Below are 14,434 nucleotides of genomic sequence, written 5' to 3'. Positions count from 1 at the left end.
CCTCCAAAACAATCCCTTTTATCCTTTTATTTTCCCTCATTTTCTTTTTTTCTTCTTTCCAGAACTAGGCGGACACACCTGTTCCGGTTTCAGAGGATTTAATTACCTATCTTACCATCTTTTTAGAGGTCTGCTAATATCCCTTATACCGTAGGATCTATATTTCATAACTGCTTTAGAAATTCCAGTATCTATCATTCGTTGAACATGGTATTTCCAGTTCAATCTGTTTATTCCAGCTAATGATGATATTCTCAAATCATTTCTAACGTCATCATTTCTGAATCCGTCGAACTTTATGCAACCTTACACACTTCGAATAAATCGCATCTCTGCTGCTTGAAATCGGCTTAATGTTTTATTTTTGTCCACCCAAGTTTCTGCTCCATACAATAATGTTGGTACCGCCATTACTTTATAAAATTTCTGAAAAATCATACTATTCTTTCTGATTCTTCACGTGCCATTTTCATAAACAGGAGTTTATTATTGGAGTGATATATAGGTTGATATATGATTTATAAACAGGGGTGATATATTGGAATATATCATTGCCACTTCTCCAATTATGTAAGATTTTTTTAGAATATTTGAAAAATTATTGTTTAAAATCAAAGTTTACGGTAGTACAACTCATTCATTCACAGGTGGAAAAGTGAGCTGTACATTATTGGAATATATCATTGCCACTTCTCCAATTATGTAAGATTTTTTTAGAATATTTGAAAAATTATTGTTTAAAATCAAAGTTTACGGTAGTACAACTCATTCATGAATCTGTTCATTCACAGGTGGAAAAGTGAGCTGTCCATTATTGGAGAAGTTTGAAAACTGTGACGTAGTGTGTGACCTCGCAGAGCCCTTCTCAAGATCGGATAGTATTCTCCTGCCCGCAAAATGTCAGAAAACCATTGGCAATGATCAACTCACGTTCTGGTCATACTTAGCTGTAAGTTTTTCGTTCAAGCCTTCAAACTTTCTCTTGTTCATACAAAATTGTAATATTTCACTAATTGTAATATTTCACTAATTGTAATATTTCATAATTGTAATATTTCACTAATTGTAATATTTCAGACTTCTTCAGTGCATATTTTCAAACGGTAAACAATCATAACAACAACCTGGCAATCGATTGAGAGCAATTCCATACATTTAGAATCACATTTTCTTATCCGTTATCACTCCAAGTAAATAAGGTATCCATATTTTTAAGGAGAATACTTATATGTGTCGTAATAGCAGGCTTTCATGTATCGGTAAGTTATGTGAGATAATGTTGAGCGATGAACGGATTCACAGTTTTTACTTGTATTCCGAACCACTATATGAACTGATTCAAAAACTGATAACTATGAAGCTGGACCCAATCAGTTACCATCCAACTACCATAAGGAATACCAAGAGCATGGCATTATTTTATCCTAGTCAAACTTGACTGTACTGTTGTCAAAACTAGGTTTAAAAAAATTATCATCTAGCAGTTCGTCATGGAAAATGGAATAGATGAGTAAATTTATCTAATCTGGAAGATTGGATAGAATTCCAACTGCTGGGAAATTCCCTGTCCCTAATGTTGATTGTATATGGAGTGATAAAGTTGATGAAAAATACTTGAAAGCTCTAATCTTTTTCGAAGTTGGACGAGAACTTATCAACTTAGATTGACAGAAATAAATCATCGCTGGTATCAGTTGATTGAAAAGATTAACAGTAAGACTCAACTCACACTTACGTGACTCAGGTCGAGAAGAGACTCGACTCTAGTCAAGAGCATGTGTTTCCAAATGGTGACACTCAGACCAGTCGATTCTAGTCTCCGCGACGTCACCATTTGAACACATGCTCTCGACTAGAGTCGAGTCTCTTCTCGACCTGAGTCGCGTAAGTGTGAGTTTAGCCTTAGTGATTGTATTTGATTTGGGCTGTTTCAAACATAGGAGTGTGAAATTGAGAATAACTCACTTATTCAACAGCTCAATTGAATTAGGCTTGTTAATCCTATAACATCTCCTTGAAGAATTGGAATATACAAATAAATCATATTAGGTTCTATCTAAGTGAATTATATAGCCTCTATACAAATTGTCTTTAATTTCGGTCGGTCCAATATAGTACTTATAAAACACTAATGCTATGCTGAATCAACTAATAAACTGAGGAGGTCTGAGGTTGATACTACATTTGATATATATATATATATATATATATATATATATATATATATATATATATGTATATATTAAATATTCGCTATTTGATATTTAAAGCCGCTAGTGACCTCATATTGAAGGGGTATAAGGAATTGTCATGTCAATTTTAACCTAACCATTGAAACTAATAGAAGGCTATTTTTGTAGTCTATGAAAATAAGCAGTAACACTATTCAGACAAGATTGATCAAGTAGTTAATCCTAAGACTCTCCCATTCTGAAGTCGGAAAGCTCTGAACACTTCCTACTTATTTAGGCTATACGGTATATTTAGTAAATACACATTCCACAACTTATTGAACTCGCTTATTATTTCATTTATAAATGAAAAGAATCACACACACGTGTGGACATGCATTGTATGTCCCTCCAATTTAATAATAAAAGTCGATATCTTCTGTTTGCTATTTTCAGATACGATCAATTGCCGATATATTTCCGACGACGACTCTGGCTCTACTCGATTCCTGCCTGATCACTGCCACAAGAGACTCGCCTGGGCTGCTGGGTCCCCAGTTAGCTGTAGCAGCCGCTGGCTTAGCAATATTCCCCGTCATTTCTCTTTTCGTCTCAAATTTGACATCGTTATTTTTCGAAGTCACATTATCAGCATATGCATCACCGATCCTCATGTTTGCTCTCCTGTCTCTTGGTGCAGCTCTAATTGTTATATTCGACAAGTGAGTACACCAAGCTTGCAGCTACAAATACTCATTTAATCGTTATTATCTCTTATAATACTTGGGTAGCATATCGAACAATGAAAACCATTCTTCAGTTCATTATACGAATATTAGAAATCATTCAAGTAATGAGATCAGGGCCTGTTTAGAACATTTAAGGCCGGTTTCCGAGCTCGGTATTTAGCTTCTAAACTTTAAACAGCTGGAGTCAGAAAATTGGCTTTCCGAAACGGGGCGTAGTCGTAGTTTTTATGATAATAATCTTTATTTTCTCATTTCTATAATTTCATTGGAAACGCTTCTCCTTGACAAAATGAAACATTCCTGAATAATTTAAAGTAGCTGAAACTTTACACTATTTTCTATTTATTCTATTTTGTGTTCAATTTTCTAGTTTTTCAAAATTTAATTCAAACGCGGACTACGACTACGCCCCGTTTCGGAAAGCCAATTTTCTGACTCCAGCTGTTTAAAGTTTAGAACTTATCTAAATCTCGAGCTCGGAAACCGGCCCTTAGAATCCCTGTAATAATACAGGGAAGGCTCTACTCTTACACTGGATGTCGATTTGTGGATGGTGCGGCGAGCTACGTTATCTCGTATCTATGCCAGTGAGTTACGGTATGCATCCCGTGAAACTGCAAGCAAGCACCAATAGCTCTAAAATAATGAAACATGATGTTGAAAATTTCGCAGTATTCTGTATTAATATTTTTTCATAAATGACGGATGAACACATTCGCGAACACTTAGAAAGCTAAGCCCACCTTGAGTGATAGTCTCAGTGATACTGAGTTGAGAACCCAGTCATGTAGGAGGCGTTCGACATTGTCGTGCGTTCTCGACATAGTTACACTCTCAACACTGGGAGAGTGTAACATAAAAAGTTACACTCTCCCACTAAGCTGCCTAGTGTTCCCCAAAAGTAAAACTGGCATCCTCACAGAGAGAAACTTGCTTTAGTCTAATTTGGTATAATAGACTATAGTAAACTCTTTAGTCTACTCATGACGCCATCTGATGAAGATCAGACAATCTGCATCCTCCCACCTTGAGCTGGGTTTTCGTTTGTGAGTAAATGCCGTTGTGGTCGACAGGGTCCTCACCCTGTCGACCACGACAGGGTGAGGATCTCAGATTGGGTAGATTTCAATTTGTCTGAATAACCTTAAGGATAATGTTCAATTATGTTTTAATGGGGGAGGTTGAGTTTATACTTTTTATTCTTTTAAATGACAATTGATATTATTAGAAATGTTCGATTCTTGAATAATAAACACAAATAATGGAAAGTTATTTGATCAGCTGTTTTAGCACACTTGAAATTTGGGCAATATGAATGTCAACAATGCTTGTCGTCGTCGACTGCAAAAATTTACACACAAACGAAAATGCACCTTCAGTGAGTAAATATGGAAAAGAGTTGTCTCTCCTCCCCATAATGCTGTGCAAAAGACTTCCGGAAACCTCCCACCAGTTTTCTTCCAATATAGTCAAAGTTGTGAAGAGTATGGGATGAGAGTGAATGTGAAGAAAACAAAAAGTATGGTGATCAGCAAGACTCCAAAGAAAGCAACAACCAACATAGGATTGCATCACATTGAACAGGTGTCATCATTCAGGTACCTTGGGTGTATGATTAAAGAGAATATGCGATGTGATTTAGAAGTAAAAGTGAGAATTGCAAGAGCAAAGGAGGCATTCAGCAATATAAGAAGATTGGTGAGTAGCAAAATGCAAACAGAACTGCGGAAGAAGATGGCCAAGTGTTTTGTGTGGAGCGTGGCTCTCTATGGAGCGGAAACCAGGACTCTCAGAAAGCAGGAAGAGAGGAGATTGGAGGCCTTTGAAATGTGGGTGTGGAGGAGGATGGAAAGGATCAGCTGGATGGATAAAGTGAGGAATGAGGAGGTACTGGGTAGAGTAGGAGAGGAAAGGAATATTATGGCAGTGATAAGGATACGAAAGCGGAACTGGCTGGGACACTTGCTGAGGCATGGCGGACTACTTGCGGAGACAATGGAAGGGACTGTGCAAGGTGGGAGGGTGCTGGGACGAAAAAGAGTGAAGTTGGTGGATGATATCAGGGAGGAGGGAAAGTACTCCAAGATGAAGAGAATTGCACAGGACAGAGAGGAATGGAGAAGGAGGAATCATGTTTAGACCTGCCCTAGGGCAGAACACCAGTAATAATAGTCAAAGAGTTATTAAGTTATGGAAACATATAACAGCTATCATGATAGTGCGAATAAAGTTATTTCCAATTGTTATGCTACTCATCCATATATAGTGAATGTAACATTTAGGCTATATTGATAGAGAAATTATATCTACAATCAGGTCTTGTATATTATTGGAGATGCAATATATTTAAAAATTCACTACATCTGAAATATTTTATTTTTTTGTAGATCAATGCCTCTATCTCCCGTAGACTACTGGCTGCATTCAGGATCGAGCTACTTCAACTTCAAAGGTGGCGGAGGCGAAATCACCGTTATCCTATTCATCTTAGTGCTTCTGGGAACATTCTGGAGTTGTCTTGACTCTTACCTACCTTGGTGAGTAGGTGTCATTCAACCCGATATATATATATATATATATATATATATATATTATATATATATATATATATATACTTTACATTCAAATTCTCCATGCAGATTATGAAATGACATTCACCAGTTTGCCTGAATTATGATTGGAAATAGCTTATGTCACCAAGTTATAGCCTGAGGTTTAATTTCACCAATGTACATGTGGGAAACAAGAAATAGTTTTTTGAGTCCCCCACATTCCTCTGTTTTGTGCAATTTGGAGTTAGCTCGAGGACTAATATTAATATTTTTTATTTGGCATATAAGATTAATTGATAACTGACTCAGTATTTTGCAAAATTACAGGTATCTGGTTCTGGAATTGGAGGGCAACGATCTGCTCCTTGCTTTGACATTCGTGGCGGGGGCCCTCCCTTCCCTTCCGTTTCTCTGGTTCGCTGAGACTATAGTCTTCTATTGTGGCCACACTAATCTATTCATCACAGCTTTCACATTCTACATAATTCGATATACAGGTAAAATTCGTCATTATATTGTTATGCTGATCTTGGTTCATATTATTAGATTACCATGAGAAAATATGTTATTTTTAAACTCTTTCGACGCTTCATTTTCATAGAAACAGTCAATATTGGGTTGGCTTCTAAATTTGGATAGTTCATGAAGTATATAGCCTAGAGATAAAATAGATTTCTTTTTTGAAAAAGAAGTACCTTTTAAGTATAAAGTTTTTTTTAACAAATGTAAGATAATAATAGGTTAATTAAAACAATCAGCCATAATAGGTATGTGGTTAAAATAATACAGAATAACTAGAGGCTACAATAAAAAACATGTACACTAAAATAGATATGAACATACATACTGAAATGAGAAACAATAATTCAACTCAGACTAAATATAAATTCTCATCAGCCTTCTTAAATTGTAAGCTTATATTTCGCCATATAATACAGTAGGCCTATTTAGTCACTGTCGAGGTGTCTAAACCTCTTAGGGTATCGTACTAACGTAAATAATTTATTCCTATAGTGCTACCTTTGACTATGGATACGTTTTATTATTAGAAATAAATATTTTATTGTACATGTCCATAATCAAAGGTGCTACTTGATGTTTTTTTTTGTATAGTACAATATAGTACCCTTTGTACTTTTTCATGACACGATTCAATATTCAATATACGGGTACGGTACTCTTCCCATTATCAAGTGTCTAGATCAATTAATGGCCTCTTAATAATGGGATGAATACCCGAATCCGGTCGTGTCATCAGAGAGAATAAAAAAGGGTTGGCTACTAGCGATTCTAATATTCCAATTTATTTGTACAAATCAAGCATTTCCTAGTGCATTATTACTATCGATATGAAACGTTGAATGCATTTCCAGGTCTTCTCTTCTTCAGTAATCCGTGGTGGATCTTACTTTGTGAGGGTCTGGAAGTTTTTACTCTGAGTATCATGTGGGCCTCTGCAATATTGTACATAAGACAAGTAATACCAAGGCATTTGACTACTGTTGGACAATCTCTGGCTGTTATTGCACATTTTTGTCTCGGTATGTTACTCACTTTACGATATGATAAGCAATTTTTCTAATAACTCTACTCATAATATTATCACTTCATAAAAAATATTTGAATTATTTGAAAATTGAAAAAGCTATTGGTGCAAAGCTGCGCGGAGATGTTTTTTCAGTAAAATCAAATTCATGAGTCAACTAAACAAATTTTCATTATTTAAAAAGTTTTGTAAATTTTTATTCATTTTATTTATTATTAACGATATGCATCTATGGTCGCATCGAAGCTTTTGCTGACGATATTGCCTTTTTTATTCCAATAAAAATAAAGAAACTGTACAAAATTATCATCTATGACTGAAAAATCCTTCAAGAGTGGTGCACAAGTAATAGAATGAAAGTTGAGTTGCTACTGTGTAGGACACCAAAAGTAAATAGGAAGATTTTTAGGCATTCATTCACGTAATTAGGACCTTATACTAATAACAAATTAAGAATGTGCTATTCCTGTATCATTTTTTGTGATAGAGCAAAGAGCTGGTTATTCACAATAAACGATGTATGGATGGTTAGAGATATTATTAGATAATGGTATATGTTGAACAAGCATTGTTCAACAGCACTATTTAGAATATACAAAAAATATTGTGATTATTGAATCATGTTCTATTAAAAGGTATTATTAATAATTCCATGATTCATTCTCATCTACGTAAATGAACTATGCAATGGGTCATTCAAGGGGGAACTTACTGCCTTTGCAGATGACACCGCTCTTACATTTACATTAGAAAAATTACACATCGAAATGCAGCATGATTTAATAAGGCTGAGATGGTGGTTTACAAGCAATTTTATGATAATGAGTCCCAAAACAAAATTCATGATCTTTAGTATTTCAAGAGATATCCGTTTTCCAACGCCATTGAGGTATCACAGTCTATCTTGTACCGAAAACACTATCTGTGATTGCCCCCAACTTGAACAAGTCGAAGAAATCAAATACTCGGGGCTAGTACTAGATAATAAAGTCACATGGAAAAAGCATCTTAACTATTTGAAACAGAAACTCATGAAATACATAGGAGTATTCTATCTCTTAAGATCAGTGTGTGACTCCATTCTATTAAAGTATGTATACTATGCTTTGATAAATTCTAAACTCGAATATGGTCTAGCGTTGTGGGGAGGAGCATACACTGTAACCCTGAGGCCGATAGTTTTACAGAAATCTTCCATTCGCATTATCTCCTTCAAGGCAAAGTTGGAACACACTCTCTTTAGAAAATTAGCTATACTTCCATTGACAAATTTATATGTCTACAAAGTGCTCAGAAACTTCTTTGATAGAAGCATTAATTGCAATGAGTATTTTAATTTGAAAAACAATAATTTGAGAAATAAATACGAAGCTTGTATACCTAAACCAAATAAAAGTCACTTCATGAAATTTTTTTCTTATTTGGCTCCAAAGTTCTACAACCTGCTGCCCTTGGAGATAAGGCAGTGCAAGATACGATCAAGGTTTTTGAGAGATGTCATGAGATTTGTAATAGAATGTGAGAATATAGATGATACCTTTTTTAAAATTCTCATGTAGACTCATGTATATCATAATATTGTACAATATACTTCGAAGCTAAAATTGATAAATCATCGATACTGTTATGTAATATGTGTCACTTCATATGCGACTGTCGGCCTCAGTAGCTACATTTTAGCGCTAGTTTTGTAATCAATTTTATATCACCATCTCAAACAGGTTTAGTACCTCGGGATGCAAATACTCAATTGGCATTGCATTTTTTTTTGTAATAGTATTTTCTCATGTTAAAAAATTTGTATTGCTTTTATTATTTATTTCTAAGATGTTGTAATTTTATATTTCTGCCAGTAAAACATTTTCATTTGCATTATTATCAATGTTCATCATTAATGGTATTATTCATATTACTAAATGGGATTATTGTTTCCTTTGTTTGATTGAATCATTATTTCACTACATACAGCATGAACGGTATTCTATTTTAGAAAATAATAAAAATTATTACATTTTCTTCCTTCCACTTATCACAACTTTGGGTTTTTTCTCATGCTCAACAGGTGGTAGCTTTTGTGATGTTTTAGTTATTCAAATCAGTCCTAGAATATACTCACATCTTTCAATTTTTACTTTATACTGGTTTATTTTCCTTTCTATTATTTATCATTTTTCATAACGTATTTACCTTGTTAGTTATATTTCGTCTATCGCTGATCACACTACTGGAACATGTGTAATGTGTGTTATATATTATGTAATTTGAAAATAAAATAAATTCATTTGTTCATATAATTTGATTGCATAGACGATTTTCAATCAAGCATCGAAACAATAATTGATTGTATTGAAATCACTGAATGATAGCATGCAGTATATTATCTACAGTGTTGGAAGAAATTATTTAGTACATAGTCAGTCATCATAAGCCATATTCATTCCATATCAATCATTTTTAATTGATGAATCTTTTTTTATAACCCTCAAATAGCTTATATAACAATAGAAGTTCCACAATAAAATATTAATTTGTTTTTGTTGACTGAAATAAATTTCATCTATTGACTATCAAAAATAGATTTTATCCCAGGCAAACAAAAGGAAATATTACTTTCTTCTGCAATCCCTTTAGTTATACAAGCTATTAGAGGGGTATAAGAATCATATTAAATAATGACATTATAAAGTGAGTTTCTGTTATCAATAGATGATTCAATTTAGGTAGTGATAGATTGTTTATGAATTTAACTTACTCAGTGCATAAATTGAGTTGCGTGAAATGTGAATGTTGCAGGCAGAAGTATAGGCGCTGTGCTTGGCGGTATTCTCAGCCAGAACGACTCTCTGATACAGGTGTACAGAGTGTGCGCTGTGGTGGCAGCGTTTGTCGCCACTGCCTACTACATCATCTATTACTGCTGCATCAAACCAAAGTGCCTCAAGCCTCCGACGCGAGGATATAGAAATCCTCATAATGCAATGCAAGGTAAGTCATTAAAAATCATCAATCATCCAAAACAAAAAAACTGTCTTCCAAGTAAGGTATTGAATTTGTTTTTATTTTGAATGCCATAACAATAAGAATAAAAGAAAAAGCTAATTTAATTTAAGCGTATTTGAAAATAAATTACTGTGACATTTTCACATTTCAATTGAAATCATAATTTAATTTATAATTGTGATTTAATATACATTATAAAGTTAATTCTATATGTATGGGCCCTCATGCGAACAAGGAGAATAATTGATGAGAAAACATGAAATTTAGAATAATTATCCGATTAACTGTGCATATAAACAGAAGTGTTCAAACTGAAAACAGTGTTGGAGCCAAACCCCTCAGGAATGCGACCCCATGGAAGAACCAGACAGAGATGGTGGAAACAGGTTACAAAACAAATATGGAGAGGATACGGAAGGAGATGCTCAGGATGGAAGCTTTTTGTTGATGCGGCCAAATGTCGACTTTGATATAGAAGGGGACTAAACCAACAAAAAGAAAAGCCTATCCATGCAGGCTTGAAAACAATTTTTGGCACCGTAATAATTACTTCAGCATTAGTTCTATCTAAAAAAAATATGATTAGGCCCTACACTCCCTGTTCATCTATGTGAATATAAATGTAAATACAGTTAATTAAAATAATCACAACATGTTTCAACATTGATGTTTACTATGTTGAAACATGACTGTTGTGATTAAATAATTCAAAAAGGGTACTGAGGTTTTAATTTTTCTTTCTATTTTTATTACTAGTAGCCCTATACAGAAAAGAGACAGTTAAAGTATGTTATGTTCCACAATCATATAGCTACCATATATGTTTAATTATTTCATTCATGATTTTAGTTTGCCCATTTTCGTCGCATCCGTTCAAGTAGACTGCCTTCCTATAGTCTGAATAGAAAGAAGTTGAGACTTTGGACTCCACCCAAAGAAATAACAGAGTTGCCAAATTGTGTAAAATTGCGACTTTCTGGAATTTCTAATTTAATCATGTAGAAATTTTTTTTTTGTTTATCGCATAAAACTCAAAAACTATGCATCCCAAATACTTGATTGTCATATAACAAATAAAGCTTACATAATTTCCTAAAATATTCATTCTACGAATTTTTTTCTCCTCTAGTTTTCGAGATATCCGCTCTGGAAGGTGTAACATTTAAAAAAAAACACGTTTGCCAGCAATTGATTTCTATTCATGCTCTTTTTATAACTTTTTAAAAATCGACGGGAAAATCCATGCTGATTATGAGCTTATGAAGATTAAATTATCTTTATTTGATGTATAATTTCACACATTTACGAATTTCCCTACTCCTTTTGCAGCAGCTTTAGTGTTGAGTGTGAAATCTCCATTTTTGCAGAATAGACCAATTATTGACAAAGGAATTTGGAGGAAATGTTTTAAACGAAATTTTTTACTTTGCAGCTTTGTTGAGACTAGTTAGGAGGAGAACATATCAAGAGTCCCCATTCCTAACTCATGTGCCAAGGGGATGAGGATGGTTTGGAAGTTGCATTTTTCAGCGTTTTGCTCCCACGCTCTCATCTTGAGAACAAAGCGTTGAACGACATAACTAACTATTCCAAAATGAAGCTTGATGAATTCTCTACACTTTTTGTTCAGTGGAATTTTGTGATATTCTCAACAGTTACCGAGATATTCGCTCTTGAAAGTGTGTAATTGTTGAAATAACAGGTTTTTGTCCAATGTTTTGCTCTTTCAGGGCTTATAACTCTCCAACAATGCATCATAGAAACTTATGTTTATTGTAGGTTTGTAGAGAATTGAATTCTCTTTGAAATGATGTATTATTTCACTATTCCAAGTTTTTCCTTAAATTGTTATAGCAGCTATAATGTAGGGGGTGAAATTCCATTGCTGCAACAATTGATCGTTTGACAATGACATTTGAAGGGGGTGTCTGTGACACAATTTTTGACTTCGAAGCTCAATATGGACTAGTTAGTGGGTGAATGTAGCAAAAGTGCGCATCTTTATCCCCTCTGTTGAAGGTGTGGAACCTCTGAGTTGACACTGATATAACAATGAAAGGAAAAACTTGGAATAGTGAAATAATACATCATTTCAAAGAGAATTCAATGCTTCACAAACCTGCAATAAGCATCAGTTTTTATGATGCATTGTTGGAAAGTTATAAGCCCTGAAAGAGCGAAACATTGGATAAAAACCTGTCATTTTAACAATTACACACTTTCAAGAGCGAATATCTTGGGAACTTTTGGGAATATCACAAAATTACACTCTAAAAAAAGTGTAAAGAATTTAACAAGCTTCATTTTTGAATGGTTATTCTTGTCGGTTGAACGCATTGTTCTCAAGATATCAGCATGGAAGCAAAACGCTGAAAAATGCAACTTTTAAACCACCCTCAACCCCTTAGCACATGAGTTAGGAATGGTGACTTTTGATATTTTCTCCTCCCAACTAGTCACAACAAAGCTGCAGAAACAAAAATTTTGTTTAAAACATTTCCTCCAAATTCCTTTGTCAATTGATCTATTGTTGCAAAAATGGAGATTTCACTCTCAACACTAAAGCTGCTGCAAGAGGAGTAGGGAAATTCGTAAAAGTATGAAATTATACATAAAATTGAACATAATTAAATGCTCCATAAGCTCATAATCAGCATGGATCTTTCTCGTCGATTTTTAAACAGTTATAAGAGCCAAAATATAAATCAATTGCTGGCAAACGTGTTTTTTCTCAAAAATATTACACCTTCCAGAGCGGAAATCTCGAAAACTAGAGGAGATATAAAAAAAATTGAAAAATGAATATTTAAGGAAATTATGTAAGCTTTAATTTGTTATATAACAATCAAGTATTTGCGATGCATAGTTCTTGAGTTTTATGTGAAAAACCAAAAAATGGTACTTTTAATCCACCCCCACCCCCTTAGCACAGGGGGTAGGGGTGGGGAATTTTGATATGTCTACCTCCTTATTACCCTAAACAGAACTGCGGGGTCAAAAATTGTCTTCCCAACTTTTCCCTCTATAACCTTTCCTTGACTGGACTAATAGTCAGATTATTCGAGGCAGATAGAGTTGTCATGTTCACTGTTCACAGTCAAGTGGCGCGCAGTCGCTGAATTTTCTAAGCGTTCCGTCTCATGTTTTCGGTCGCAACTATTGATAATTATTGATAGCATATGGTGGCACACCATTCAACCACTCTCCTTTACTTTGAAATGATGTTCTTCAGACTTATTCTAACATTTGAAAAAATAATTTCAATTAGTTTTGAGCAAATTTTTCGCTTTCGCCACTCACTTGAAACAAAAATGTTTCTATTATGTCGAAAAGTCCATGTACTCTGATCGAAATGTCACGGCATTGACAACAACTATCAATTAAAGCCTACTACCACTGGAGGTCAGATAAAAATGATCTAGAAACCAATAAAAAGGAGAAATTCTCCTCTTTGAAAGAAAAACATATTTTTGCGATATAGTTTTCAATGATATAAATGAAAAATAAGTAATTCACATCTAATCCTCCAACCCTGAACCTTTTCCAGCACTACTGGAATATCGGGGGTGATATTCTACATACGACTATGTGGTGAATTAGAATTTCGAGTCTTAATTTTACACAATATTTGGCAACTTTGTTTTTTCTGGTGGAGGGCCAAGGTTCAACTGTGATTATATTTTATTCAGAATATAATTTTCGTTCCAAGCTCTTGTTTCCTGAATGATACAAAATTATAATTGTACATGAGCTTCTGCTTTATGCAGAAAAGCATAACCAAAACACGTTCCATACTCCGGGCGGGATTCGAAGCCATGACTGGGCTCAAGCGATAGCAGAGTTGACTTGTTAGAATTATCAACGAAATTGTTCTATCTCATCAAATCATCTTTAATTTCAGGTTCAAATACGAATGGAACATATACTCCACTGAAAGTCTACAATAAACAAGGAGATAAAGGTTCAAATAATCAAGCGAGTCGCTACTGAAATGCATTGCAGAGGAAAATTCAAATATTTCAACATTTCAGCTGAGCTTACACTTTTAACATCCATGCAAAAATGTGTGTCTAGAGTGGAGTGTGTTTAGAACTTACAATTTCACAAGCTTATAAATGTTAATTTTTTAATAAAGTGATGTTTTTAAGAACTTTGTAGACATCAATGTCCTTTATCTGAGCATTTTCATAATAGATAGGAAAGACACCACTGTTAATTAAATTATATTGTAGATACGTCTTCTTTGAAGAAAAATATACAGAGTGGTCCAAAAGCCACTAACCATAAGATATTTTAATTGAATATCAATCTTCATTAAATTTTCAGTTGAAAGAATATAGGCTATATACAGCACTAACCGGCAGGCTCGCTTCGCTCGCCTTATCCGTCTGGCCCGTGGACGGCTGGCTGGATCAT

The 14,434-nt window shown here is 34.3% G+C and overlaps 1 protein-coding gene across 2 annotated transcripts in view; it reads left to right on the top strand.

Moving 5' to 3' along the window:
• The window catches only part of LOC111045438, a 56,263-nt gene extending 42,095 nt beyond the window's left edge, over positions 1 to 14,168 (top strand). For both annotated transcript variants that reach the window (XM_039423950.1, XM_039423949.1), the window contains exons 6-12: positions 792 to 949; positions 2,628 to 2,893; positions 5,308 to 5,457; positions 5,800 to 5,969; positions 6,846 to 7,013; positions 9,812 to 10,003; positions 13,920 to 14,168. In XM_039423950.1, coding sequence (XP_039279884.1) covers positions 792 to 949; positions 2,628 to 2,893; positions 5,308 to 5,457; positions 5,800 to 5,969; positions 6,846 to 7,013; positions 9,812 to 10,003; positions 13,920 to 14,008 — 1,193 coding nt within the window. In that variant the 3' untranslated portion in view covers positions 14,009 to 14,168. The remainder of the gene's footprint in view (positions 1 to 791; positions 950 to 2,627; positions 2,894 to 5,307; positions 5,458 to 5,799; positions 5,970 to 6,845; positions 7,014 to 9,811; positions 10,004 to 13,919) is intronic.
• Positions 14,169 to 14,434: the final 266 nt, after the last annotated feature.

Source organism: Nilaparvata lugens, chromosome 3 (genome assembly GCF_014356525.2).
Source record: "Nilaparvata lugens isolate BPH chromosome 3, ASM1435652v1, whole genome shotgun sequence".
Lineage (NCBI taxonomy): Eukaryota > Metazoa > Arthropoda > Insecta > Hemiptera > Delphacidae > Nilaparvata > Nilaparvata lugens.
This window is presented reverse-complemented; position numbering and strand designations above follow the sequence as displayed.